This window comes from Borostomias antarcticus, assembly GCF_949987555.1.
Source record: "Borostomias antarcticus genome assembly, chromosome: 17".
NCBI lineage: Eukaryota > Metazoa > Chordata > Actinopteri > Stomiiformes > Stomiidae > Borostomias > Borostomias antarcticus.
In genome coordinates, this window is record NC_140250.1 from 8848506 (window position 1) to 8862346 (window position 13841).

Sequence of the window (13841 nt, forward strand, 5' to 3'; positions counted from 1 at the left end):
AACCCCCCAAAACAGTATTTCAAAAAAATCTGAATAGTGTGAAGAAAATCAGCATTTACTACTTCAGAGAAGGGAAGTTTTAGACTGAGTGTCACACTCTAATCATCTAATTAACTCAAAACACCTGCAAAGTTGTCCTATGTCGTTAAATTGTATAGGTAGGCTATATGACATCTCACAGCTATAGGATACTGTTTGCATGAGTGGATCAGAAATGTGACGTGATCACGCGGGCAGTCATGCGCTAATCCGGTATTTAAGGCCAAGGGGTTTATTTGACAGCGGAGGCAATTAGAACAACTGTGTCCACTGCCTTGCAACCGAAAACTCGGTTTGGAGTAATGTGAATTCGGTGTTCTACAAGAAAGTTGAATCCGGTTGATTGAGTCGATAAATAATAATTTTACTCCTGTCTGGGTGGCGTTTTCGTGGGTATGTGGAAGTACGGAGTTCTGGTCATGCTGGGCGCGGTACTGGTGCGCGCACAGTTTCCAAGGGAATGCGTCACTCCAGAAGGGCTGAGAAGTGGTCGGTGCTGTCCGTCTCCCTTTAGCCTCAACGACGATGCTTGTGGATCCAGCACAGGACGTGGGCAGTGCGTTTCATTATCAGTAGACTCACGACCTCACGGCCCGCAGTACCCCCACGACGGACGGGACGACCGGGAACGTTGGCCCATACGCTTTTTCAACGGCACCTGTCAGTGCAATGGAAACTTCTACGGTTATAATTGCGGCCGTTGCAGACCCGGGTGGACCGGGGTAAACTGTGATCAGCCAGTCACTGTTGGTAAGTTAGTCTGACTCAACGGATGTAGGTTTTGGGGATAAAAAATACAGCCCCCCCTCCATCCTAACCCCGAATGGTAATGACTCCAGACAGACCTTTCTCCAGCGCTGGCACAGTGTAAACGAATTGTGGAGATAGATCTGGCTATGCGAGACTAGTAAACTATTAACTTTAACGTAACTATTGCGGTAACAGCCGACTTTTTTTTTTAGTCGCTGGTAACTTATTGCCTGAGATATAGGTCTAGTGCATGTTGTTGTCAATAGCATGTATAGCCCTGCGATCAAGCGCAGGCTGGTCTTTACGCGTGGGTACCAGCCAGCCCAGAAGAGGTTGAAATGTTGCTGGAGACGATACTGGACGATACAAATCGATAATCAGATGGGAAACACAATCGTATAATGTATACATTATTGAAATCACAGTATGATGTAGGCCCATACATTTTATTTTTAATAGTGTAGGAAATATGCTCGTATAGCCTAATTCTCGCGCCATTACGTCTGGTGTCATATACTAAATAGTTTAGGCATAGGCCTACACCACCTTTGAGCTACTATTTTGTCCTCATTAAACTCATTTCGGATTAACGCATGAATGCCTCACATAATCTCATTGTTACCATCCTGTGGTCTTTGAGCAGTTCGGAGAAACGTGATGCAGCTCAGCGCAGACGAGAAGCGGGCGTTCGTGAACGCGCTCGACCAGGCCAAGCGTACCGTGCACCCGGACCTGGTGATCGCAACCAGGCGGTACCAGGAGGTCTTCGGGCCGGATGGGAACACGATGCAGTTTGAAAGCATCACTATTTACAATTACTTTGTGTGGACCCACTACTATTCGACCAGTAAAACGTTTCTTGGAGCCGGCCAGCCGAGTTTCGGAGGAGTGGATTTCTCGCACGAAGGCCCGGGGTTCGTCACCTGGCACCGGTACCACCTTCTCCAACTAGAGCGCGACATGCAGGTGAGCGTTGCTTGACAGTGAAAGTCCGTTACGTTTGCCATTGACAAATTATAGAGTGCCAATTTCGTGCCATAATCAAGTGAACTCAGCAGAAAACTCATTGGTTCATTACCAACAAAGACCATCATCTGTAGGCTATTTCAGAGATCTTACGTGTTATCTTTATTAGACTTGGCAGATTGGAAATCAAGTGAAGTCCATTTGAAATATTTGAATAGTGTAGGCCTATATTAGGCTATAGATGTAAAGGCAAAACGATTATTTCAATTACTTGTAATATATATATATATATATATATATATTTATATATATATATATATATATAATAGGCTAATAATAATAATAATAATAATAATCTTTCAGGCCAATTATTGAATTGAATGCCTAAAATCTGTCAACACCCCGACCCCCACAGTCATGCACCACCAATGAGACTGTAGGCGTTTAGTGGAATTATGGCCCAATCCCAATACTCCCCCTTAGCCCTAGCCCCTAGTTTTGGAGTGCCCTCGACTGGGTAGTGGCCCTTCTGAACGGAGCCACAAGGGATATGGAGTGAAATCCACTCGCTACGTCTTCAATCAGAATGTTATTAGAGTCCCTTGGGTGTTACAGTATGACTATAGGATATTATAGTAACACATCTGACCAAATTTCAGGACAGGACAAGACAGATTAATCAATTGTACAGCCAGGAAGCATGTTTACACTTAACGTTAGTCCTGTCCATAGAAATGCACGAGCAGAGAAGTGCAGACAAAATGCTACTGGATTATTTTTCGGACTTCATGAACGGGACATGGAATCAACTGTCACTCAAAAATAGTTGTTTACACAAAGTGCTATTGATTAGATTAGATTCACCATTGCATCGTAGCTTACTGGAACATCAAAATGTGGTTATAAATGCAGTTGACATCGTGAATAGCGTTTTTTTCTGAAATGTGTCATAACAATCAATGACATGTTCCTTTGCATCTACTATAAACTAAGCTATTCCACGGATTTTACATTTTAATGTTTATTTGTGAAGATGTTGGACTACTTTCCCATGTTTTTTCACGGCACCGGCAGCTATGTTTCACATCACTGCCTCTGTTCGCAAAGCATTGTGTGAATTTTCATCTACCCCTTGGTTTAAAGTCAGCATCTGAAAACCCTCGTTTTAAAGGGCTGTTTGAAAGTCCACTAGTCCTCAATATGCCCCCTAGATATAGAAGCTAAAAGGAATGGGACACACTACCCCACGCGTGAACGCGCAAAATGTAGGGGTAGGGCCAAGGGCTATGGCTAAGTGGGGGTATTGGGATTGGGCCTATATCTCCCTACTAGCTACTCATGCTTTCTTATAGATATTGTACTATAAATCCAGTGTGGTTGGGCATTATATTTTGCATGACGTGCAACAGCTGCACGCGTTCTGGCCTATTGTCACAATCCTCACTAACCCCTCTGTGGACCCCCAGGACATGCTGCAGGACCCTTCGTTCGCACTGCCCTACTGGAACTTCGCCATCGGCGGTAACACGTGCGACATCTGCACAGACGACCTCATGGGCGCCAGGAGCAGCCTGGACATGAACTCCCTCAGCGTCAATTCTGTCTTCGCCCAATGGAGGGTCATCTGCGAGAGCGTGGAGGACTACGACACGCTGGGCACCCTCTGCAACAGTACGTCGTCCCCCTGTAGTTGTCCAGACCTGGGTCAAACACCATGATGACCGCGTGGAGGAAAAGTTACACTAGAGTGGTACAGAGTTTTATCAGAGTACATTCCACTAGCATAATTACCCCTATATACCAATGTACATCCCTTTGAAATCAACAAGGGGGAATCAATCAGTGTGTAGGCTACCGAAGAAGAGTTTATAGTCAGTCTGAAGCCCCCTCACGCTGGAAAGAAAATATAGAAGTTACATTACTGATTGTCAGGTCTCCTATGAAGTATTTAGTCCATGTTTATTGCTCTATAAATATTCTTAGCCAATAGAGAAACATTTTCCAGGAGCTTGCTCGATTGTCTCATTGCGAGAGGTCAGGGAAGAATTTTTACAGCTCACTTTTTCAACCCTTGGGTGAGTTTTTTTTTTTTTGCTTTCCTCTGGAATAATACAGTATGTAGGGGTAGGACCTATGTCCATTCCCCCATTGCTCTCTGTAAAGCGCATTACTCTATGTTGCCTCTGTGTATGAAATGCGCTATGCAAATAAAGTTTGATTTAACTTAGAAGAAACCTACTGTTTATTTGTGAAGTTTAAATGACATTTTCTCTTCCTGCCCTCCTCCCTCAACCAGACACTGAGACCACCCCCATCCGGAGGAACCCAGCCGGGAACGTCAACCGTCCCATGGTGCAGCGTCTCCCCGAACCTCAGGATGTGGCCGACTGCCTAGAGGTCAACACCTTCGACACCCCTCCCTACTACTCCACCTCCTCCGAGAGCTTCCGCAACACCATCGAGGGTGAGTGTGTGAACCGATGGACGTACAGTTCATACTGTAGGCATAGTCTACTGTAAACTCATCTTATACGTCAGCCATCACCAACAGGCGGACCACGGTCCGGACCCAGAAGCCATCCAATCCGGACTGCGTCTTATAACCCGATAAATTAATGAGAATTTCTCCCTTTTGACGGAGCATAGGCAACTAGTTTGAGCCTGCGCAGCTTTTGTAGTATTTTACGGCATTTGTTTACTATCTCACGCGTCGCTAGCCAATCGAATATGTGTGTTCATTGCCTGACGTCACCCAGTCTACATGTGACAGCCTAGCTATCGTTAACGTTAGTGTTATCAGTGGAGATGGGATTTATGGCTCTTTGAAGGGATCTGGATCTTGAGGATCCGTTCCTTTCAAAGAGCCGTTCAAAAGACTGGCTCATTTTTATATTTATTTATTTTTAAGAAGCCAGCCGTGGGGGACCAATTTTATCTGGGAAATAATCACTGGGAGGATGATAGGGTAATATTTGGATCAGAATCATTCAAACTTAGACCTCCAATATATATTCTATTGGTGGGATATTCTGAAATAACGATTAGGCTATAATTTCATTTGGTAATGGCTTGTGTGGACATTTGTGGTAAACATTCCACAGGGGGGCGGCACATGCCTCTGCTTTGACAGCAAGATATTTTTTTTCGATTTACCCTTTGTATAAAATGTGTTTGTGTTTAAATAAACCTGACTTATGTAATCCACGCAACACCTAAAAAAAATAAGCAGGCTACAATGAATCACTGTGATCTCCTCCTGCCTGTTCGCCAGTGAAGTAGTAGGGAACAGCTTGAGTGAAAAAAGAACGGCTATCACAACTGCGAATCGGTTCCAATCGTTCGTTTTAAAGAGCCGTTCAAAAGAACTGGATCGTTTGCGAACATCACATCACTAGTTATCAGAGCGATTCCTTGCTAATATTAGTTGGAGTTGGACACTGCATGACCGGAGAAACGTAACGACAAACGAAGAGGGAAGTGAGATAATATAAGACAGAAGTAACGTCAGCCTATACATGCCGTGCTCTAAAATAAGAAAAGTAGATGTTGAAAATAGGGCGTTCCATCAAGTGGACCGAGTTCTATAGCCTACTGTATTCATTCTCCCCGCGGGTACAGTAACTCTAAACCTGTTTGTCTCATATGTTCAGAGAAATGTAGCCTACTTTATTTGATTTCAAAGTAAGTTGTGGACCATACAACTAAAGTCAACAATATTTTAACTTCCATGCGTATTTCACAGTAACATACATACATACATAAAACAATTTCATAGGAATATGCAAAGAAACAAATCTGCGTTGAGGGCATAACAAACGCACACATCACCACCGGATCCTGGCTTGAGGCCATTTTGTCAAACTGGACCTCTTAGAACTTTACTTGATTACCCCTGTTATACATTAATGCGGACACAGGCCAGTACACACATTGCTTTTAATATATTTTTAATACTGTATACACACACACATTACAGCATACACACTCACAGTTCCTGTATTTCCCACAAATGTACCTGAAGGACAATGTTGTTGTTGTTGTACCTGAATTGTGTGCACTGGCAATAGTGATCCCTCATGCAGTTGTTTTTCCCCAAAATGATCTGAGGCTGCATTCCGAATCGCATACTTCCATACTATATGGAATGCAGTATGGCAAAAATACCAGGATGTCCTACTACATCCGGTCATATTTTGCTGTATGCAAGCCAGCAGACTTTTCTGGCTATTCTGACCCACAATCCTGTGCTCAGCGGAAATTATGTCACATGTGCGAGTCAAGCCGGAGGCGTTTTGATGAAAGTCAGTTGTGGACGAATGTCACGTCATGGACAGCGACAGATGTGGTTGAATTTCAAGGCGCAATATGACAAGGTAGTATGTCCCAATTGTATGCATACTGCGTGCGAAGTACATACTTTATAGGGGCAACTGTAGTACATACTGGTAGTAAAGTACAAGTACAAGTATGCGATTCGGAACGCAGCCTGACACAATCTGGTTGTTGTGCTGTGTGCGCAGGCTATAGCGCTCCCCAGGGCAACTACGACCCGGTGGTGAGGAGCCTACACAACCTGGCCCACCTGTTCCTGAACGGAACAGGCGGCCAGACCCACCTCTCCCCGAACGACCCCATCTTCGTCCTGCTCCACACCTTCACAGACGCCATCTTTGACGAGTGGCTCAGGAGACACAGTCCTGGTAAAGACACCATGCCCGACATTTGACCGTTGACTTCGATGTTTAATTTGTATACATAAAATACACGTTGAGGTGATACACATTAATAAAATAATACTACACTCTATCTCTGTTTGATGTGTGTGTGTGTGTGTGTGGTTGAAAGTTGAACATCCTGCCTGATCTTGTAGATTCAGCGGTCTACCCTTCGGAGAATGCTCCCATCGGTCACAACAGTGGGTACAACATGGTTCCCTTCTGGCCGCCGGTGACCAACGCTGAGATGTTTGTGATGGCCGCTAATAATCTGGGCTACTCCTACGACGCTGAATGGCCAGGTATGGAACCAGACCTCTCCGTAATAGTGATAATAATAAGTCTTTCAAATCTTTTGTAGGTACATTGTTGCATCGGCTCAATTAGTCTCGCATTCCACTGAGGTGGTGTGTGTCAACCTGACATGGCGTTTAGGTCTTGTATGACAATCAATCAAAGTCAGTTGTTTGTCTATGCCCATCTTTCGCCGCAGGCGCAAAACTCGCCTCTTGAAGAAGTACTACCACAATCCTCCCTCTTAAGCACTTATTTTTAGTTTGCTATTCTTGCACTTTGCCTTCGGCACTAGATTATGCTTGTTTACTTACACTAAATGCAATTATTGTAAGTCGCTGTAGAGAAAAGGGTCGGCTAAATGATGGTAATATAATGTAAAAATGTAATGTCTTCTCTCTCCAGCCAGCCCCTTCACTCTGACTGAGATCATCACCCTCAGCATCGTGGCAGCCCTCATGGTCGTAGCGGTCATCTTCGCCACCACCACCTGCGTCGTGCGTTCCAAGTCCAAGGCGGAGGGTCGCCAGGCGCTGCTGGTGGAACAGTACCAACGCTATGACGACGTCAGTCAATCTGTAGTCTAGGAGATGAGTGTTCTAACTTGCAGACTTGGCTGAACAAATACTAATTCCAATGACATTATCATTCGCTTGAGTCGTCCCGGAGTGTCAGGTGGGCGGGGTTTGCATTCATGGGAGCAGCCCATTGGGTTCCATTGTGTCAGATGCAAACAATCCAACAGATAAGTAATTCAAGTGATTTTGAATAGTATTCTGACCTAGGTCTTGTAACCAAAGGCGTTGCCTGCATATTTTTTGTTTTATTTGCATTCTCTCCTGAATGCCACAGTTCCTTATGTACATACTGTACACAATAATAGAATGTATCACACACACCACTGTTTATAATAAAATACAATGTTGTCTTTAACTTACTGAACCAAGAGTGCCTTATGTACATACTCTACACAATAATAGTATGTATCACGCGCACACACACACAAACACACACACACACACACACACACACACACACCACTGTTTTTAATAAAAGACACCACTGTTTTTAATAAGACTGTTGTGAAGACCTTGATAGATAGTATTATATAATGCTCACTTTTCTGTCTCAAAAGAAGGATAACAGACAGTATTCACTGGGCGGCTAGAAAAGACATGTGCGGCAGTTCTTATTCCAGCCACAAGGGGGTGGTAGTACGAAGTCAATTTCTCTACAAAGATGTGATCTGTGTTAATTTCCAATGTTCCTTGCATCTCTTTGACCTTAGGCACTAATAATAGCCTACAATTTTAGTAATATTATTGTTCAATGTATTGTCCTACGTATAATTTTAGCATTAACAATATCATTTAGCTTTGTAAAAAAAAACACATTGATTTTCACATAATTCAATATTAAACATACTTCCATTAATTCTATGTTTAACTGCACATATGAGCATGTTTGTTCAGTTCGTTCATGAATAGTGAGATAATACAGATAACTTCGGTCAACTTATATGTCATAGGCTGTTTCTTTTTTTAACCTTCTTAATAAACCTCGAACTTCAAAAATGATGTCACCATTGAACAGCCTTGGCCTTGCATTTATGTCTCGAGGGCACTTTACGCAGTTTTTTTACGCACACAATCATAGCTTCAATAATTATGACAGATAGCCTATAGGCGCGATTTCCGTCTCCCACCTGTTCGTGGTGTTGGGTTACAGAGGAAAGGCTGTATGGGCGGCTCTGGAGCAGAGCACGTTGTCATCAAACCGTCTGTTCTCAACTGCTAGACTTATCGCAAAGTTCCAATGGACACGACTGACACCGGGGGACAAGGAACACTTCTGTGTTGTAGCCTACACGCTGATTTACTGCTGCATTAACCCGCGCCTGTGGAATATTTGTTTCGGATTGCACTGTTTATTTTGCGACTGCTTTGGAGTTGTTGCAACTTGGTTTATATATTTAAAACCTTAGGTTTGCCTTGTTGGAAAGTCGTTTTCGATCGAGCTTCTCACCGTATGCAGTCTGCTGACAGGCTCATTCTGTGTGCAGTCAGTCAGTGGAGTTGGGGCAAGTAAACCCATAATTTATTTACTCGTCGTTTTTTCTAGAGCTCCCAGTAGGCTAAAACCCCTTTTTGTTCTGGCAGTAGTATAGTCTGCCATGGACGAGGATAACGTCTTATCCGATTTTAAGGACATTGAGACAAAGTTGGGTCGCAAAGTCCCCGACAGTCTTATTCGCTCACTCGCCGGAGGAAAACATCACGACAAGCACGAGGAGAAGCCAGCCGCACCAAGGTGGAAAAACCAAGCGAACTCTGCCGACCTAAAACGACTGGAGAGCAAGATGTTATTTTTGAAACAGGAAATGGTATGTTGTCTACTCTTCTTCCAATATGCATCTGTGGCGTGGCCCCTCATGTGCAATGTGTTTCTGCCAAAGCTGTAAGCCAAACAATTATAGCCCATGAGCTCAGGCTACTATCTGTGTAAATTGTGTAATACAACATTGTAAACCAATTCGACTGTAGTGGATATTCATTGTTGTTGCCCAAGGTCATTGTGGTCCTGTGCTTTTAGATGTGTCGAAAGTTCACTGACCTTGTGCACTGAATTTATGCTATCAGAACTGATTATGCAACAACCTCTCCACACGTGAGCCCATCCAACCTTAAGGTTCCTCAGAGGTGACTCTGCCTAAGCAACAAGTATTGAACTGGACTTCCTAAAGGGACTTTCATTTCTGTTAGAGAAGTTTAGACAAAGAGGAGGATACGTGTCACTGCATAAGGCCTACCAGTCTCTTTAACAGTCTTATATGCATGAGATGTGCATTGTGCACAGCAATCGATTACTCGCATCACAGCAAAAAACTCTCGAAACTGGTGATTGTGATGCAGTATCTTTTCCGGGTGTGAAACCACCCATTTCGCGACAGCCATTCACACTTAACTATCTACAACATGCACACTGCAGCGACATGTTGACAGACCATTCTCTCACCTTGTTAGTCTCAAGTGTGATTCTAGCCTGGAAGCCAGACTTCCTCGCAAGAAAAGAAAAGTTTTTGTTTGCACTATTTTTTGTGTTTGGCTTTCAGGGTAGAAAATAACGCCACCTTGTCCATCATTTACATTTTCTTTTAGTCTGCTTCTTAAAATTGCTATTCTACGGCTCAAAACGTTGTAGACTGCTTGAGGTGGTCGTCTGTAGACCCCCCCACCCCCACCAACCCTGTTCAAGGCTTAATGTCAGTAGCGGTATTAGGATCCTTGTACAGATGGTCAAGTTGACCGAGTTCTGTTGGATAGGGGGTCTGTCTGTGTCATGGCTAGGTTGACTGACCACGACAGACACGTCTTCATGTGAGCTTTCTTCTCTGCGCTGATCTGAAAGGGTGGCTTCCACAAAACCATGTGGATGAATGGGGTTCAATCTGAGACGGATCTCAGAACCATGTGGATGAATGGGTTTTAATCTGAGACGGATCTCAGAACCATGTGGATGAATGGGGTTTAATCTGAGACGGATCTCAGAACCATGTGGATGAATGGGGTTTAATCTGAGACGGATCTCAGAACCATGTGGATGAATGGGGTTTAATCTGAGACGGATCTCAGAACCATGTGGATGAATGGAGTTTAATCTGAGACGGATCTCAGAGAAGATATCCTGTTTTTTTCTGAGCAGCATCCTCCAGTGACTGCTTCAAAGAGAGCATTTCCTGTTTTAGATGGGTAATCCAGTCAGTAGAGCAGAGAAGATTAGACACAAGTTTGCCTAGACTCATTTCCATTCACAGAAAACCAAATTACATCCAAGTGCTAGTAGAATAAAGCTGTGAAGATTCTATTGTCAACCAGTAGTCTGTTTACTCCTTTCTTCTGCCCAGTATTTCGGGCCATCTTGGGCTTTTGTCCTGCTGTCACTTCCTACACTCACAACTTAATCACTAATCCAATCAGAGCCTGCTTTTCTCATGGGCCCTCTGCTCACACCAGGCACACCACTTGTTAATTTACTCATTGTTTTGACATGATTAAGATCCAGTAGCCTGAGACATTTTTATCCTGCCAAATTAAAACATTAACCATTTGCTGCGCTTTTGTTTTAAACATTTTTAGTAAAACGGTGCTCCGTGTATAAAACAGGAACATTCCAAGCTTTGAGATTAGTAAGGCAGTGGATATTATCATCATTGGCCCAGACTAAAAAAGCCGTGCTCTGTTAATGACATTACCCAGACTCATCTTGTGATTCCCCCAGACTGCTCACGGTGTGGAATTCCAGCAGGGGCTCTGGTCTGGACTGAGCTGCACATGAAGGGAGTCTTACGCCAGCAAAGCAAACTCAGGCATCATTGTGAGCAGGAGCGGGCCCTGTCTGTCGCGGATCCACTCCCCAAGAAAGGCTATGTTTTTATTAAGCCAGCTGTGTGGAACATTGTGCCGGCCTTGTCAGCCACCATCTGGATTAGTGCTTTCTAACCGGCCTGTAGGCCACAATCACTGGCACTGTCCTTTTGCCTAATGGGTGTCTATTTGTCTCTAGCCAGGGGGTGAGTGGGTGGTGAGGGGTGGGATGAGACCACAGTTTAGCTGCCCTGCCACCCCCCCCCCCCCCCCCACTATTCATGCCAGAGAGCTTAAATCAATGGCCACACTGTATGGGCACTGTATCTCCGTGACTGTCCTGCTATGCCCTTACATGGAGATCATTGATTATTTCCTGTTGCGAGTGTTAAGTCTAGTTGCATAGGGCCACCACAAAGACACACATTGGTACAAGTGGAATGTATATCTATGCGTTGTGTGATGCATTCTTTGGAAGTGTTATATATCTAGTGTGAACTTGCATGATTAGCTTCATGTAAAAAATGTGTTTTCCATGTCTGTCTCTTTCAAATCCCCTAAACGATCCTTTTTCTCCGACACGCAGGCCCATCTGCGTGCCATCGACTTGAAGCTGATGCAGCAGCTGATGTCAATCAACGAGGGCATCGAGTCCATCCGCTGGGTGATGGAGGACAAAGGGGGCGTGGCCAGCCGGGGGAGCAGCTTGACTGGCAGCCTGTACAGCCTATCGGACAGCCAGGATGGCGCCTCGACGCAGGGCAGCTACACCAGTCTTCTCGATGGAAATAGCGACGGTTTGGACGGCATATCTGTGGGCAGCTATCTGGACACACTGGCAGAGGACCTCCCAGACCACCCTTCCCCAACGGATCTCGACAGCTTCTCAGAAGAACCCATTCATGAAGAGGGCACGTTCAGCAAACCTGCCATGGGACTTAGAGTGGAATCGGATGAATACTACTGCTTTGGATAATGTTCAGAGACTTGCCTACCATGGGCCAGTAGGATATTTTACACAGGGTTCTCAATGAGTTAACATTTGAGATGGTAAAGATGAGATCCAAATGATCCCGTTGAGCTCACTTTGGGAATCTACTCTGGGGGGCAGGTCTTCCTGATTTTGACTAGTTGTGTTGTGTTTACCAGCTGCTGCACAGTGCTCTTATTATAATGTGACAGTGACATTCAAGTGGCTCTGGAATGGCTTGTGCTGTTGTGTTTCAAAACCACATTTCTAATAATTCAACTGTTGGCCCAGTGATATTTCCCTAGGTGCACAGATGTTATTTTACTACATTTAGATTGCAAAATTTAACTGCATTACAAGTGTGAAATTATACCGACCATATAACAATGGCACTGCCTCCTTGAGTACAAGTTCTTATCAAAACCACAGTGATCCTTAGATTATTGTGATAACAATCTGTTTGAAGAAGCTTTATAGTTTTTACGTTATCTGCTCTAGACTGCATGGGTTGCTATCTAGAGCAGATAAAGCAGATTGCCTTCCTCTTTCAGTTAGTCACCTTCAGACTCCCCATCCACCCCGGTGTGTCTGAATGATAGATTACCAGTCATTTGGAGTCTTAGTGATGTCATTCTGAGAGAGGGGAGGGTCTCTGTATCCAGAAAAGCCACCGCAGTGTCTTCATCTGGTAGCAGTATTCAAGTGCAATTTACTTTATGTAGTAATGCCAAATCTTTTACGTCACTGGACATTCTGCTTGTTTTGTTTCTTGTATGGTGTTATTCTCAACAGGTGGCATTCCTAGTTGCCATACCCAAGTCAAAATGGCAGAAACCTTTCCATTTGCTTTGCTTTGACCATAAGAGATTAATTGAAAGAAGGTTCTGATGCAGATTTCTCAACACTTAAATTAAGTGCTGTGATTGATAAACTTAAGCTTGAAGTTAGCAACACTTGAGTAATTGGTTGTTGTTTGTTTTTTTTAAATACTAGATGGACTTTTTGTGAATATTTGTCATAGTTTACTGGTAAGACAGGTTTTATGTACAACAGCCATTGATTACTGTACAAAGATGAATGAATATAGCTGTTGATTGATTTTACCTGTTTGGACTTTCATGTTGCCAACTTTTTAACTTTCTATTTCTAACTTATTTTTCCCACTACTGTGGACACTTGTTTTTACTGGTTGTTTGAAGATATGTTGGGGAAAGAAATAATATATTGTGATTTTCTTTTTTGCTCAAATTCCGTGTACAGTGTAAGTTTTAAGAGCAAGACACACTCACGTTGAGTTAGAGTTTCAGATCAGTGTACCTGAAACCTCTCAGCTGTAGTGACACAACTAAAAGCAAAGTGGTTGATTATGTATGCTAATTCAGGACATACACGCTAAATTCAGGACATGACAGCCTATTCTCCCTTTAATCACCTTATTGCTGTTAGAAAGGCATTTGGGATCACAGTCAGGAGTGACAAGGTCAGACTTCTCACAGACGAACGAGGCATCACATCTTTTTTCCCTCCAATATTCAACAGCCCTTGAGTATCTATAATAAAGTTTGGTGCTGGGATGGAGTCGATGGCACTAGAGAGAAACCAGACAAAAGCATAAGGAATGCTGAGCAGGCGGTGTAGTTTTATTACTGTTTGAATTCATCTCGCTGGTGTGTTGCTATGTTGAGAGGGATGATTGAATTTCCAGACGTGACTACATGGGGAATGTCGTTATTGGAAGTTTGA

At 43.7% G+C, this 13841-nt stretch overlaps 2 protein-coding genes across 2 annotated transcripts; both read left to right on the plus strand.

The window, feature by feature from the left end:
• Positions 1-434: 434 nt before the first annotated feature.
• On the plus strand, positions 435-7351 carry LOC311320047 (5,6-dihydroxyindole-2-carboxylic acid oxidase-like; the record flags this gene model as incomplete). The annotated part of the gene is made up of 7 exons (XM_084451695.1): positions 435-789; positions 1433-1755; positions 3222-3426; positions 4052-4219; positions 6276-6455; positions 6626-6772; positions 7170-7351. The coding sequence occupies 7 exons, from the start codon at positions 435-437 to the stop codon at positions 7349-7351; spliced, it is 1560 nt and encodes a 519-aa protein (XP_084307821.1).
• Positions 7352-8937: 1586 nt separating this feature from the next.
• On the plus strand, positions 8938-12104 carry LOC311320099 (leucine rich adaptor protein 1-like; the record flags this gene model as incomplete). Its single annotated transcript, XM_084451760.1, has 2 exons — positions 8938-9147; positions 11715-12104. The coding sequence occupies 2 exons, from the start codon at positions 8938-8940 to the stop codon at positions 12102-12104; spliced, it is 600 nt and encodes a 199-aa protein (XP_084307886.1).
• Between the last annotated feature and the right edge of the window lie 1737 nt (positions 12105-13841).